The 15,726-nt window shown below is 44.1% G+C and overlaps 1 protein-coding gene across 50 annotated transcripts in view; it reads right to left on the bottom strand.

The window, feature by feature from the left end:
* The window catches only part of PCM1 (pericentriolar material 1), a 101,353-nt gene that overhangs the window by 31,483 nt on the left and 54,144 nt on the right, over positions 1-15,726 (bottom strand). For 22 of the 50 annotated variants that reach the window (XM_056803446.1, XM_056803447.1, XM_056803448.1 and 19 more), the window contains 7 exons: positions 15,513-15,719; positions 12,789-13,008; positions 12,552-12,697; positions 11,735-11,928; positions 7,852-8,023; positions 6,078-6,463; positions 2,903-3,067 (listed from right to left, as the gene is read on the bottom strand). In XM_056803446.1, the coding sequence (XP_056659424.1) occupies positions 2,903-3,067; positions 6,078-6,463; positions 7,852-8,023; positions 11,735-11,928; positions 12,552-12,697; positions 12,789-13,008; positions 15,513-15,719 (1,490 nt within the window). Of the gene's footprint in view, positions 1-2,902; positions 3,068-6,077; positions 6,464-7,851; positions 8,024-11,734; positions 11,929-12,551; positions 12,719-12,788; positions 13,009-15,512; positions 15,720-15,726 lie in introns of all 50 variants that reach the window. The other 28 variants (XM_056803441.1, XM_056803462.1, XM_056803459.1 and 25 more) reach the window with 4 other exon arrangements.

Here is a 15,726-nt window from a genome sequence, read left to right as displayed (position 1 = left end):
ATGAAAAAGATCACAAGTCCATGGGGTGGCACGGTCAGGGTGACATAGCAGCTAGCCAGTACATCTGACTCTAGAGGCATCAAGAGCATCTTGGTCTGGGGAGCATCCTGGGAGCCACATTTTATAAAGGGCACAACCAGCTGAACAAGCAGTGAATATATCAGAAATGTTATCACCTACAAGGACATTTATTTTGCCCGGCACTCAGAGGCAGAACCAAGAGACCAGCTGAAGCTTGACCTAGGGGGGGAAAAAAGTTCGTTTCTTCCTTGTAGCTGACCAGCAGTTACAAAATATTCTTACATGGGTTGACCACCTGAAAGGGAAGCTGGGGACTGAGGGAATATAGATTGAGGGGTTTAGAGATTAAGGAAGGGAGGACATAGAGAGGGAAATGGATTCATCAGCATAGCGTCCAGCTTGTTGAATGCTCCTCTGATGGTAGGAGAGAGAGCTAACTACAGGTGAAAACATTTTTATTGATGTTTCCAGCAATGGGGAATGGGAGAAGTTAATCAAACATGTGACATGGTAGAGAATTTAGCATCAGCTTGGTAAACAACAACAAAATGAAAGAGATGGGAGGCTAAAACAATGTAGTAGCCGGCGCCCAGTCCAGAGGTTCATTTGGCCTTCGGACTGCAGGTGTGGGGACGGGTCAGAACACAAGATTTGAGCCCCAATTCAATGCAAGGATCCAGAAATCAATTATGTGAAATATTGGAAAAATATCCATAAGTCTGGTACATGAGGACATTGCTCATAAGAGTATGCTATTGAATGCATCTTTAATACTTTCATGATCTGTTTATACCTGGAACCCTACATTCTTCCTCTTGATCCGAGATGTCCTAAAGTAAATGGGGCACATGAGGTGAGCTTGCTGTACTAAAAAAGCTCCAAGTAAAGACCTGACAAGTAGGATTCATGTTCAGATGTAGGCTGAGTGAGTTGGCTTCAGGGATCCCATTCAACTCAATATTTCTTTTTAACCACAAGCCCCAGGCCAGCTAATGGAAATAATGAGCATTTCTAAAGTGTTTTCAGAATTACAAAGTGCTTTCCAGACAGGATCTCATTTGATCCTTGTAACAACCCTGGCAGGGAGGTGCTTATGATTTCCATTTACACAGTTGAGGAACTCGAGGCTGAGAAAGACAAATTGACGTGCCCTGGGTCATAGAGCTACTAAGTACTGAGGTCAAATTTGAACTCTTCCTGAGATCTTCCTGGCTCCCAGTCCAGTACTCTGTCCATCTAGTAGCCTCTGACTACTCACCTCTGTCCGTCTTTGAGAATGAGCTGGCCAGGTTTTTTTGGAAAGCATAGCTAAGGAGCTTGGCTGAGAACTTTAAAATGCATCAATTGAGAGTTGGATCAGTCAAAGTTTAGAAAAGAAAGTGTTGATTACCAATTCTCGACAAACCTTCATCAAGCGTTGGGCCAGACTGTGCTTCTTTTCTGGCAGGGTTACTAACCTGCTCATGAGGGGAAATCTGTACTCAGAACTTAAACGAAATGTCAATCAACTATTGCACTTCTCTTGTGGGAAAGACAGCTGACTAAGAGTTAGGTGATAACACAATTCAGACAGGTTGGAAGTGGGCTGAATGGCAGGTCACCAGGTTCAGTGCTGGTTACCCTTTTCTCCATGATTTGGTCAAGGGCCAGAGTAACAGCTTACACCGTTTGTCACAGTACAAAGCTGAGAGATGTCCCAGGATTGGGACAATATAGGTCACTATCCTGGGTTGCATCTCACAAGATTATGTTCGATAGGATTAAACATGGAGGACTAGAGGAGTTCCAAAAATGGAGGTGGTGTGGCTCAATTTGACATGGAGCTCAAGGCTTGGAGCTTGAAGAGGGGCTGCAAGTTCAATAGGTGGCAGCAGCAAAAAAAAGTGAAGGGTATCTCAGGCTGCTTAGGAATAAGGTGGTAGGTAAAGTCCTTGGGTCAGATACATGGGGAGGGAAGGTTCTAGCTCTGAGCACCAGCACCTGGACATGAGCACCCAGGAGAGTGAAGGGCTACATACAGATGTGAGTCTGGAGAAGAGATTTGGGGCCTGGGATCAGGGTGGGGCCACAAATGGTAACTTATGCAATATCTGAAGGGCAGTCCTGAGTAAAAGACCTACTCTGTTTACAAATCTCCATTTCCCCAAAGTTAGAACAACCAAAAGTGGCACTGGCTGCCCCAGAAGGAGTAAGGCTTCCAGGAGGGATTGGATGAGGATTTATTGGGTACAATATGGCAGGGAATCCTTTCTGGACAGAACGGAGCTAGACTCTAGGATTCTATGACTGTTGGAGCTACAGCTGGAGATCTGGAATGCATGGCCTACATTTATCACTTATATGGGTGACCTTGAAAAGGTCACTTTCCCCTGTGGGTCTCAGTCCTTGAAAAATGAAGGGCTCAAATGAGATGACTCATAAAGTTTCCTTTATCATAGAATGGCTCTAATATTACTGCTGCTCCTGCAAATAAAATCAAGTTACAAAAGCACAGCAACAAAACTAGCATCTTTCCAGTATCTTTGTGGGAGGGCAAAGCCATTCTTTCCCTCCACTCAGAAGTATGAGAATTGAAAGGCCTCAGAAGGAAGGCAGTCCTCTGGGGCTCTGTGTGGAGGGTCTAGCACAAAGAACTGAGAGCCGAGTTTAGCTGGATGAGCTTCTGCCTCATTATTCCAGATTCTACAAGAGATTTCTTGCCTACCAGGTAGGTAGGCAGACTTTTCTGGATCTCTTTTCCCAGGATCTCAGGCATAAAGTTAGAGGATATAAAGGACGCTTTTAAAAACCAAGGGCAAGTATACACCAAAGCAGTTATGAATCTCAACTGAACCAAGCTGTACCAGCCTGGCACAGCAGGTGCTTCTTCTCATCCCCTTACCTGAGGACATCTCTGTTGATCGACTATATTTTATAATTTTTTCCAGCTGCTCATGATTCTTTCTGCTGAATACTTTTGCTGGAACAGGCTCCTCGGTCTGGACTGCATGCCTGTTCCTACTCTTGCAAGGCTCACACGTACTAGACATACTGGCACTTTCATACCCTTAAGTGAAAAAAGGGACAATTGTTGTCATCAGGTATGACGGGCTCAGCTGAAATCCCAACTCATGTTTATAGTCATTTTGATAGTCAATGCAATCATAAGGAGGGGAGAATGGGCCCCATGGGTTAGGCAGGCCAGGTCAAAAAAATGGGCAGGGTGAGAAATTAGCACCTACACTCAGGTGTTTGTTTAGGCAAGGAGCGTGGGTGGGAAAGACTTTCATTAGGATTCTTAGAAAACAGTCACAGAAAAAGGTGGAAATAGGACTCCTTCTGCTGGTCTTGAGCCCCTCCAAGGTCCCCAAAAAGAAATGAGTTGGGGATGGAGTGACAGTAGGTTTTTAACAGTAGCTCATTTTTTATCTAGATTTAGTAGGAAGTCTTAGTCTGTAATCTTACTTCTAAATCTGTCAATAAAAACATGCAAATTGAATGACTAGAAAACAACTTAAGGCCTATGGCTAAAGACAAAACAACAAAATGTTCAGGGCCTCTGTGGCCACAAATCCAGGTGACTAATGTCCTGGCTATCTTGATGGCTCTGGCATTACCAAGCTTTGTTCAATCTGTCTCCACAATCTTCCTCCTCACCCTTTAGGCTGGATTATTCTGTTCCCTCCCTGGTCTCAATGTCTTTCCCTTCTCAGGACATTTTTCCTCAGAGCTGCCAAAAATCAGCTTCATAAGGCACACATCTGACTACTCAAAAGCCTTATTTTCCTTCTGCCTTCAGACTAATCCCTCAGACTAATCCCAAACTCCTTTGGTTGGCACTGAAAGCCCTTTCCAACTTTCCTTTCTAACGTTATTGCATAGTACTGGCCTTCATTGATGCCTCAATGCAGTCAGGTAAGTTTACTGGCCCATAACCAAACCAAGAGACTGACCCATGGATCATCTCTTCCCCCCACACTGGGTTCTTGTGGACCATTGCCTCTGACTAAACAAAGATGATTTTCTCCTCTCTGCCTTCCTTCAATGTATACCTTACAAGCAAAGATGGTTCCTAAAAACCTCCGACACAGAGGAGACCTTTCACCTTTTGACTTCTTTATTTACATACTATTTCCTCTTTACTCAATGAAAAAAAGTTTTTTGGGTAGGCACTGCATCGTGTATCATTTTAGTATATCTAGCAGTGTCTTCAGCATAATAGGGGTTAATCAATATGGAAAGAATGAAAATAAATAAGATTCTTCTTACTCAATTCAGCATTTTGTATGTGCAAAGAACTATATCATGCACTAGGAAATAACCATAAGACATTAATATGACAAATAGTCTATTATTGTTGCTCATTTGTGAATAATATAATTTATGTAAGACTTTTTCTTATTTCATGGAGCTCACAAGGGAATAAGACCCAAACAAATAGTTTTGTTGTTGTTTTTTTAAACCCTTACATTCCGTCTTAATATCAGTTCTAAGACAGCAGAGCAGCAAGGGCTAGGCAATTAGGGGTTAAGGGACTTGCCTAGGAACACCCAGTTAAGTAGAGTCTAAAGCCAGATTTGAACCCAAGATCTTCCATATCCAGGCCTGGCAATCTATCCACTGTACCACCTAGCTGCCTCTCATACAGATTTTTAATAGGGAGCATTATATGCCAACTATTCTCGAGAAACAAGATAAAATGTTATATTGTAAGGCAGAAAGAGGCAAGATCAAGGAAAATCAGAGAGCTGAGTGGAAGAGGGAATAAATATAAGTATGAATTGGAGACAAGGGCATGTTGGGTGAACGCATACAAAGAAATGCAAGAAGTAATCAGTAAGAGAGAGTGTTAAGCAAGGCCCTCCCTGCTGAGGCTCTGGTATCAGGTGGGACACCATAGGTTGTTATTGGCAGAAAAACAAGTTAAACACTGAACTTGAAGAGCATCAAGTTAATAAGGAAAGTGAATTTTGGGGGGAGAAGAGGAAAGAAAGATGAGTGATGGGTTAGGTTAAGAGACTAGAGGTCATGTGCTCAAGGTTTGGATGAAGATAGCAGCATGACTATGGCATTTCTTCAAAGACCTTCTCACAGTGGGGCTCATGCAGAGTGTGAGAGGCTCACAGAATTGAAGAGGGAGGAGAAATTGGCGGTCACGTAAAGAGGCCATTACCATGAACACATTAGGTCCAGAGGATCACCAGAGGAGATCACACCAAAGCCAAAGAGAAAGATAGCACAATGATTATTCTGTAGGTCAGTAGGTGATACAGCGAGAATAATGAGGGGGTGGTATGACTGGTATGTTGGTCTTAAAGGGAAAGGTTAGCTAAGAGGGATGGGATGGGAGAGGACTGCTTTGGAAACAGCTTGGAAATACTCCTAACTAGGAAGTCTAAAGGACCCAGTACAAGAGAGGAAGAGAGGCATTAATGGTTAATCAGGTTGGATTAAACTTAGCCTAGGGAGAAGTAGGAGTGATATAAAAAGGACAAACATTTAGCAAAAGGTAGAATGGTTATGTTGCTTGACCTCCAGATGGTGAGACTGCAAAACTCAGCCTTGGTTACCAACACAATAGAGTAGGCGATTTGTTTTGCAAGTTCCCCTGGAAAAATGGAATAGTTAGAAAACTTGCAGATCAAAAAAAAAAATCTGGATTGAAATGTCAGTGTCATAAATTTTCACCTTATTAATTTAATCCATTGATCCTTTCTTTGTTTTTAAAACCATATCTTCTTTCTTAGAAACAATACTAACTATTGGTTCTAAAGCAGAAGGGTGCTAAAGGCTAGGCACTGGAATGTTAAATAACTTGCCCCACTAGAAGTGTCTGAGGCCTGATTTGAAGCGGGAGCCTCCCATCTCCAGCCTGTCAAGTGCTTCAATATTAGCAAGAACAATATGGAGACCAGAGCCTGAACACTCATTTTAGGGAGCATGTGCCTCTGGTTAGTAATCTCTCAGAGATTAAGTTGCTTCACTTGTAAAATCAGGAAGGACTGAACCAGTATCCTGGCTTGGGCTGTTGTTAGTCACTGCTGATAAGCACCTAGGCTTCTGACCCCAACACTTACCAGTGTTTTTCACTCTGCTTTTCAGCTGCGTTGAATTCTTCTTCTTCATCTTTGATTTGGGGGTCTTGTCCTTGGAGGCCAGGCTGGCCTGGGCAGACGCTTTCCGGGTCTTAAATGTTTTTGTGACTGTGGTTGGGTCAACAGGGTCAGGCATGCTGCTGAAGCTCTCCAAAGACTCCTCGTCAAACTGTCGTCTTCTCCTACTAGTGGAAGCAGTGGTGGTGGCTACAGTGGCATCAAGCTGATTTTGATGACTGTTACTAGCAGTTTTCTGTACAGACACTGCAAAGCCAGTCTTGACGAATGGCTTCTCAAGACTGCCTTCTTGCTCAAAGAGCCATGTTGGTCTACTGTTTTCCACTTCCTCTTCAGGCTGCTTCTGATTTCTTACGAGGGAAAAAAAGGAGTTTTACCTTCACAGATTTTCCCATTCTTTGGAAACCCAAAGGCAATTTCTCCTATTCTATACCAAGAAGGGGGAGGGGAGGTGGGTTGGGGGAAGAGAAGGGGAATAATCACCAGGGGGACTGAAGACAAAATCTTACACTAAAATCTAGGTGAATGCTGCCTAAAAGGAGCTCGTAATGTGTTCTCTTGTCCACTGCCCACTAAAGCAGGTTTGTCTGAAACCCCCAAAGCACAAGGTCTTTCTCTAGTGTGAGAGTGTGGCAAAGAGTAGAGTACAGATATCCCATGGATGCCAGATCAGACTGGACATTTGGATCTTCCCCCAATAAGGGCCTCACATATTCCTGATATTTAGGGACAGAAAAAAATTGGATTTGTTTCTTACCTTCTTTTTTTTTGGTAGCAGACTTGCTCTATCAATAGATTGTTTTATTTCTTCTGCCTGGTACACACCCTGCCTTTTTTATTTTTGTTTGCCCAAAGTCCCCCAAACCTGGATCTCAAAATATTTAGGCTAAAATGTTCTAGTTTCCTAGCTAGTGAAACTACCTTATGTGGGAACTCACGCAGAACTATCTGGAGAGGATTCTAGGGCAGTTGTTCTTTCTTGAGTGACTCTGAAGCCGAGCTGCTCTAAAGCAAAGACCTAGGAATCTGCCCATGAACCAAATCTTGGTAGTAGCCATGGGGCCTCTCTCCTCCTGTTGTGACATTATAGGATGTATTCTTTTTTTCTACAGTCCTGGGCCCTGAGAAGGAGGGGTGTGTGAGAAGAGGATTTTGGTCTCATAGAGCAAAGAACAGGAAAGGGGGGTGGGGAGGGTGGGGAGCACCAATGGGCCAAGGCCTATAGGGAAATGAGCAGCATACCAACATATCCTAAACTATGAAGCCCGATAGGGCTGTGGCCTCCCTAGAACCAAGAGCTCCAAGACCTTCTCCAACCACTTTAGCAGAGTCCCTCACTATCCTGTGGCTAATAGCAGGTGTGTGGCCTAAGCCCAATCTCAAGGTCGCAGTTCCCTTTATCTCCCAGTATATCAAGCTCTACTATGAACATCCTTTTACCCTTCTACTTTTTTTTTAAACCTTTACCTTCAGTCTTATAATTGATACTAAATATTGATATTCCAGGGTGGAAGAGGGACAAGGGCTAGTCAATGCAGGGTAAGTGACTTGCCCAGGGTCACTCAACTAGGAAGTGTCTGAGGCCACATTTGAATCCAGGACCTCCCATCTTGGGGTCTGGTTCTCAATCCACTGAGCCACCCAGCTGCCTCCAACCATTCTACTTTCCAAATGTATACTGATATATCAAAGAGTATACACACATGTATACACATAACAAATACACTTTATGAAATACCTTTGCTTTTCAGCACCAATGGAGGAACTGCTTTCGAAGGGTTTTGGAAATGCCACATATTCAGTTTTTCCTGGAATATTCTGATCTGCTGGTTGCTGTTGATCACTGGATGTAGGGATATTTTGTGCAAAATCTCCAAAATTAGATGTGAATAAAGGATTGAAATTCATACCTATCCAGAGCAAAATCACACACATGACAACATGTTAAGAAGCTTTTACCCCAAATACTAGTGAACACAATTTTTAGTTTAAAAAAGTTTTTAAAAATTTTCCTTCATTTTTTATTTCTAGCTCCTCTTCTTCTACACCTTCAGAGTAAATATACTTTTATTTTATTTTAGAGGTCCACTGATCAGGGAATTTTTTCTTCTTTTTCTTTTTAACAACAGGATTGATCTATCACGCATCCTATCCCTCCCCCACTCTTCCCCACATCACAAATGGCACCAGTCTGGGAAACAGACATATTCATACAAATTAAGTTTGCCTCTTTGAGTTCATTCTTTGTAGGTAATATTCACAACTTATTCTTCCAATATGAATTCTGTAGAAAACAATTTGTAAAAATTGGGGTTACAAGGGCAACTAGGTATCCCAGTGGTCAGTGTCAGGCCTGGAGATGGGAGGTCCTGTGTTCAAATATGACCTCAGACACTTCCTAGTTGGGAAACCCTGGGCATATCACTTAACCCCTACTGCCTTGCCTTTATTGCTCTTCTGTCTTAGAACTGATACTTAATATTGATTCTAAGACAAAAGGTAAGGGTTATAAAAAATTAAATTAAAATAGTGTTATTCTATTATGAAACTTTAAAAATACCACAACAAAGCTGAATGATTTATCACACTCAGGTCACTTCCTGAAACATTCTTTCAGCCCCTCACTTCTCCCACCCCCAGGCTCATGGTCTGTCCTCTGGAGAAGGGGTACTCTTCACCCATTTGGCATTCTGTCTGTGTTTGCAGTGAGGCTGATCTCCTCTTGGGGATCACAGATTTCATGGAGAAGAGCTGCATTTGGCAGATGTCCACAGGGACCTTATGAAAGACAGGCAATCTTTCTTTCCTCGGGACTCTACTTCAGGCATGACGACTTTGCTGACTGACTCCATTATCTCTGTAGCCTGACCAGCTCAGAAGTCATCCTTATTTTATAAATAGGTCCCTGAAGCCCAGAGAAGATTAGTAACTTGCCCAAGGCCAAACATCCAGTAAGCTCCAACACCAGGATGGTTGGCACTTGTTGACTGACTGAATGACTGTGGTTCCCAATCTAGCTCTTGTCCCCAAATTCTGTACTATCTCTCCCAGACTGCATCGGCCCAAGTCTACTTCCCAAGGACCAGCTAAACCAAGGAGAGCGATTCTCTAGTGACCAACCAGAAGGCTGATTGGTTCCTGGTTTGTAGTAACTGTTGAGACCCACTGGGTTTGGAGAGAGGCCTTGGGTGTGAATACCAGTTCTGCTCCCTACTCTGCCCATTAGAATGGAAGTTCCCTGACAGGAAAGATGGTTTCTTTCCCCAGAACACACCTGTGATATACCAGGCCCTAGACAAATGAATGTTGCCCAAGGGCCTCTGAGACAATTGCTCAAACCAGAGGCCCTCACAGGTTTCAGACCTACAGACCAACAAAAAACTCATGGCCCCAAGACCCTTGGAGCTCCCTCTGACTGTGCAAGTATAACACAGTCTGGCAAAAAAGAAGGGAGCGCAGAAGGCTGCAAACCTTAAAATTTCTTAGACTTATAAATGTTGGAAATTTCACCATTGGGAAATTTCATACTTGAAAAATTTCCTATTGATAGTGGGAACTCTATTGGAATGTGAACCCCATTGGCATAGGAGGTTCCTCCTCCTCCCTTCTTAAGATTACTTTAGGACAGAAACCTTTTGCTGAACAATGGAAAGGGCTTTGACCTATGCTTAGCACAGAACAGGAATTTCTTTGAGTCATGATTGATTTTAGAATTGATACAATGGAGATACTTGGAATGACAGAACCAGGTCTTGGAAATTGCAATCTCCACCTACTCAGTCCTAACAGGATTTAGGAAGGGCTGCAGCATAGATCAAAATTTAATTATTCCAATCTCTACTCTACTCAAGGTAACAGGATTTAGGAAGGGCTGTAGCAAAAGATCAAGATTTAATTATTTGAGAATATGACCTTCAACAGACATGTGCAAAGCCACAGACCTCTGGACGGTCCTGGGTTAAGCTAGAGCCACCATTGGCACAGGGAAAATGATGGACAGTGATTGGTAGATGTGAGAACTGAGGGGAGGGAACTTGGATGGTTTCCTTAAAGATAGAAGGGGCTGAGGACTGAGGGGTTGGTTGGAGAGTTTTGGCTCTGAGTGGTTGGAGAGGTGCTCTGAGAAGCTTGCTCTGAAGGAAGCTGAAGGTGGGGGCCTCTGAGACTGTTTCTCCATTTTGGTCACGTGAGTAATAGGGACTGATCTCCTTTCTTTGCCCCAGCTATCTAAGGGCTTGGGCCTTTTGGCCCAGCCTAAACAGAAGGGGTATTTAAGCCCTATTCCCTTCTCTCCCCTTTCTCTCTCCCTCTCTCTCTCTATCTCTAATTCCTTTCTTCCTCCTGTTTGTAATTAAACTCTATAAAAGGTTGACAGCTGATTTGAGTTTTCATTTAGGAATTACATAGCTGAATTCCTTGGCGATCTTAAATTAATATATATCAGTCTTTTAAAGTGATTTCCTTGTCACAAGGCCAAGAATCCTACAGCTCTGAAATATGCTAACTCCACAGGTGGGAACCTAAGTGTGGTATCATGGCCACAATGGCTGGCAAATGGATATCTGCCCAGAGGTCCTGATTCCTATTGAATTCCTACTGATTCCTATTCTCATTCTGGCTGTAAATGAAGAGAAGAGGTTGCAGCTAATCAGAAGGAAGGATTGAAGATTCTCTTTGGGAAAATACATAAAGGGATTGATGGAGTCTTATTTTCTATCCCATGGCAAAAGGAAATAGGTGGGACACAGAACATTTGGTTAGCTTGGATAAAGGTGTTCATGATGAGTAATCTGCACAAAGACCATCAGGAACACAATTACAGCTTAGACTCTGTTGTAGAGAACAGAGTGGTTCTTCTACAAAGAATCTGCTAAGGCCCTTCAAAGAGAATTTACATCTATTTGGGCAATGAGGTCTTCAATATAAAAGTGTAAAGAGGTGACAGTGATGAAGAATGGATCTAGAACAACACTTTGTAGAGCAGAAATATTTTCTTTAGGAAGACACTGAACTTGTCAAGCACTATATAAGACCATGAAAGCTGCAACGAGTTCTATTTGAAGCAGATGGAAGGAATATCTGGGCTGTGGAAGTCATTCCTTCATCAAGTGTCTGATACCCTAAGGAACATCATTTCTCAGAGCAAAGATAAATGGCAACATAAAACTAGAGTAAAAAGAGGGAAAGCTCAGAATGGATGACACTAGCAAAAGGGCTATTAAAACAAGAGTGGGAAAAGCCAACTTGGTCTTTCTTGAGTGTATCAGCCTTAACGAACAGGAGGCGTGTCAGTATCTGATAAACAGCTTCACATTTCAGGTAAAAACCCAGCAGTTGCACTGTCAGCATTAATAACCCTCCCCAAAATCTTTCTCTTAGAAATGGGTAAGAAAAAGGTTGCCAGAAAACCTCAGAGGCAAGCTTCAGGAGCCCTGGAAGGAAGAAGAGACAAATTCCTGGGTGGAGAGTAGAGCAAGAAACAACAAATCTGGGGTATGAATACATGGACAACAGTCTCTAAAAACATGGAATCCCACTGAGCGACAGCCTTTATCAAAAGGCCCCTAATTCCCAGCAGTGCACCACTGATTTGAATACCCTTCATGCTTTTTCAAACATACCTGGTGCAAATGAAGAGAAATGGGACAGTCCTGGGAGATTAAAGAGACTCATGGGCTGGGCAGGGAAGCTGAAGGGACAAAACAAAGTTGGAGAGGGCGGTGGTGGTGCACTGCTGCCACGCCCCTTCCTGCCTGCCTTGTCAGATCCCCGGTGTTCATGCTGGCGCATCAGCTCACTCAGCATCTGCCTCAGCCTAGAAAGAAGACAACCATGTCTTTACAAAGACCTCATCTATATCTGTGCCTATCCCAGAAGGCCGGACACTAAGGGATGATGGGAAGTGCTCCTGTGTGTGTGTATGTGTGTGTGTGGGAGCATGGGACCAGGGCTGCTGGACACTTGGACACCACTGTCTCTAGGCCTTTCCCATGCTTCTTGGTGGGAGGGACATGCCCCATTACTTTTACCCTGAGGCCAGGGAAGCAGCTCTACCAGCTATTTCATGGAAGGCCTGGCACTACCCCCAACATGAAATTTCTAGGCCACCCAAGCACCCTCACTCCCATCACCAAACTAGGCCACTCAACTAGGAAAGGTCAGAAAACCGGGAATCATTGGGCCAGAGAAGTCAAGTAACTTGTTAGTGGTAGAAATTGAAACTAGTTGTCCTGAATCCCATCTCTTTGGATTCAGAAGTTGAACTGTGTCATTCCCTCCTCCCCCACTGCATCTGTCATCTTACCAGAACAGTACAGTACAGTACAGAAGGCCCCAGCAGCACTGAAGGGGAATACTTGCTCTGTGGCTGCCCTTGACCAGATCAGAGCCAAGGGCAAGAGAGTCTGGCACTCTAGGAGGAAAAGAATGGCTTCCTACCTCTGAACATTATTCTGCTGCCACGTTAACTGAGTATAGCACTGGTTTAGCTGGTGCATGATGAGATGGACCTGGGGCGATGCTACATTGCTGGGCATGACACTGTATGGCCCTGTGAGCAGGGTCTGCAGCAAACAGGACAGGGTCTGGGAAGGAAGAGAAAGGTTCTGTTCCTGATGGGTCAGGTGAAGACCCCCGGCCCCCCAGCACCCACCTCAAGGACCCCACCTAGCCCACCTGCTGATCTTGCATCAGAGTCTGACAAATGCTGACGCTGAAATCCAGCTGCTTCTTGAGCTGGTTGATCTGCTCCTGCCACTGTTCCTTCTCCTCTACATACGAGAGCTCTGACACCCAGCGGAGGTTCTCCTGACGCCGCATACTGACATTCTGCTGCCTCGCTTTGGCCAGGGGACGGTAATTTCCATCTGCAGAAAGAGGGCGGCTGGCCTTCCACCTGTGGGGTAATTGATAATATGTGCAGACTAAGTGCCATCTTGCAGATACGTAGGGATCTGGGGAGACCCAGCGCCTTCCGCTGTCCCTGCAACCTCAGCTGTGCATCTATGTCCTTGAGGGAAGGGTCCCAGCCCTTCAGAAGTGTGAGGGAGCTGAGGGGCTGACCCTGGATCACAGGTAAGAGGGCCCAGAGCCTGACCTCAGTGATGGCACACAACTAGCCACAGCAGCTTCTGAGAACCCACTGAGCCTTTAGCTGTGCTCTCCTTGGACATTTCCACAAAACCCATTTGGGCTGCTGTACATTCTGCTTAGGCCAGCCCATACAAGAGTTCACCATACTGAGATGTCAGTCCAATAAGCCGCCTGTTCTTTCTGAATTGTGAGCTGCTACCCGCCTGCTCTTTGGGTACAGAAGGGAAAGCGAACCCTGGCCAACCAGAACATAAGGGAGTACTTGGCACCACTGAGATTCTTCATGGCCAAAAGCCAGAAAGCCAGGATTTTTATGTGAATGAGGTACTAGAGAACCCGTGTAGCACACTGACATATTGTGAGAACTCACCAGTCCCACAGCTCATGGACGCAAGTCTTGGAGACCTCCTTTTCCTCTCTCCTTGGATCACTCCAAAGGGAGCTCAACTGTGGAAAGATCCTGCCTTTCTATTTCTTTACCCAGAGCCAATTGAACCCTGTGGGAACCCTGTGGGAAGGTTATAACAGTCCTCTTTCCTCCCAAAGAACAAAGAACTGGATGAGCAGGATCTCCTCCCCATTTTGACCTAGACACTTGGATGCTAAAAACTCAACTTTAAATTCCAGAGAGGAAAGGCTCACTGAAATACTCCATCTCATTCAAACAAACAAACAAACAAACACCTTGGCTCCAAGGCAAAAGAGTGGCAAGGACTAGGCAATTAGGGTCAAGTGACTTGTCTAGACTCACACAGTTAGATGTGTCTGAGGCCAAATTTGAACACAGGACACCTCCTGTCTCCAGTTCTGATTCTCTATTCATTGAGCCATCTAGCTGTCCCTTCCATTTGTTTTATTAGCGACTGTGGCTGGGGGAGACAGCTTTGGCTTCAGTTTTTGTTTTCACTGGGAACCAGGGGAGACAAGTATTTTGAAAAACAAGATGCATGGGGAAGCAGAGAAAACCATTTCTAACAGTGTTTCTATGAGAGGAGAAGGGGATAGAAAGCTCAATCAGAAGCTATGCCTTTAAACCCAAATGTCAGGCCAATGGATCTGAACCAGATTAAAATGTCATTGGGGAAAGAGGTAACAAAATCAATGAAAATACTATCAAACACAGATACTATCATTAGGTTAATTAATTAATGCAAAGAATCCCCTCAAACAGCCATGGCCTCCATTTCTATCTGAGGTGGGCACCCTGGCTCTAGGTCATGGCTCTCAAACGACAAGGTAAAGTGCCACTGGCACGAGGGGAGTTCTGTCACTCAACTTTCGTTTGCTAGTGAAGTCACAGGTCCAGGGCTTTCTACAACTAATTCAGAAATGAGGGCACTTCAGGAACATGAGTATGTAACCAGGACCTTTGGAATCCTCAGTCAACTATGACAATGGTTTCAGTTGCGGACAGAAAGCAATTCCCAAAGAGAGGGATTAAAGAAGCTACAGCATCTACCAGCAAAGGCCTGTTACTAAGGATAGCAACAGGTCTATCTGTACTCCCCCAGGGGGAGGGCGGAGGGGAAAAGCAGGAAATGACCAAGAACAACTCAATCAGAGTCATGTTAACAATAGCTTCATCTGGACAGATGACTGTTTGTGTAAACGAGACCCTTCAGATCTGGTAAGTATCTGAAGGTGGAAATGCTGCCTAAGGTTCCTCTGCTGCTATAAATCCCTAACAACATTTCACAATGTTTTGGGAAAATTAAGATACAGCATGATTTACTGGAAGTTGAAAAAACATAAGAAGTCAAAGTTTTTTGTTTTCAAACAAATGACTAGAGAACACTTTCCCTCTTCCAGAGAAGACCATAACAACACTGAGAAATGGCACAGGTTTCAAGATTAACTGATTTAAATTCTAATGCAAGTATAGCTATACTAAGGGCCTTGGGAAGGCTAAGAACTAAGTATTACTCCTTAAAACAAGGATCACTGGAAAGGAAAAAACAAAACTGGGCCATTTACCCAAATCCACACATTCCTGAGTTTCTTTCTTTGAGATGCTTCTAATTTGGTTTATGTCAAAGAAAGCAGAGCGCTGGATACAGAGGTGCTCAGTATGTAGGATTCCCTGGAAGCATTCCCATCTTCTAGACCGTTTGGGATATTTTTTATGACCCTTTGATCTTGTGAATCATCCAGGCCAAACTCCTTCTTGCCTGACTTTTTACAAATACGGGAAGTAGTAAGGTCCAAAATGGGAAGGCGGACTGCCTGCCTCCTGGCTCAGCATTTTTTCCACTCTACTCTGATGCAAGTCTCCAACGTGCCCCACAAGAGAACAGGCCCCCAACTAACCTATCCTTGTTTTCCTTTACACCATATGGATTATGAGTCACACTGTTAGGAGGATACACAGGAAAGTTATCATTTGAGCTGGCATCTTGTTCTTCCTCCTCCTCCTCTTCTTCCCCTCGAACAACTCCATCAGAAAGATAGCCGTCTTCATCACCTTCTTCTTCATCCAGGGCACACTGGGTAGAACCTCCCCATGTTGCCATTGTTCTAATGA

This window comes from Monodelphis domestica, chromosome 6, assembly GCF_027887165.1.
Source record: "Monodelphis domestica isolate mMonDom1 chromosome 6, mMonDom1.pri, whole genome shotgun sequence".
NCBI classification, from domain to species: Eukaryota; Metazoa; Chordata; class Mammalia; order Didelphimorphia; family Didelphidae; genus Monodelphis; species Monodelphis domestica.
Note: the sequence above shows the minus strand (reverse complement) of the source record. Positions and strands in the feature narration are given on the sequence as shown.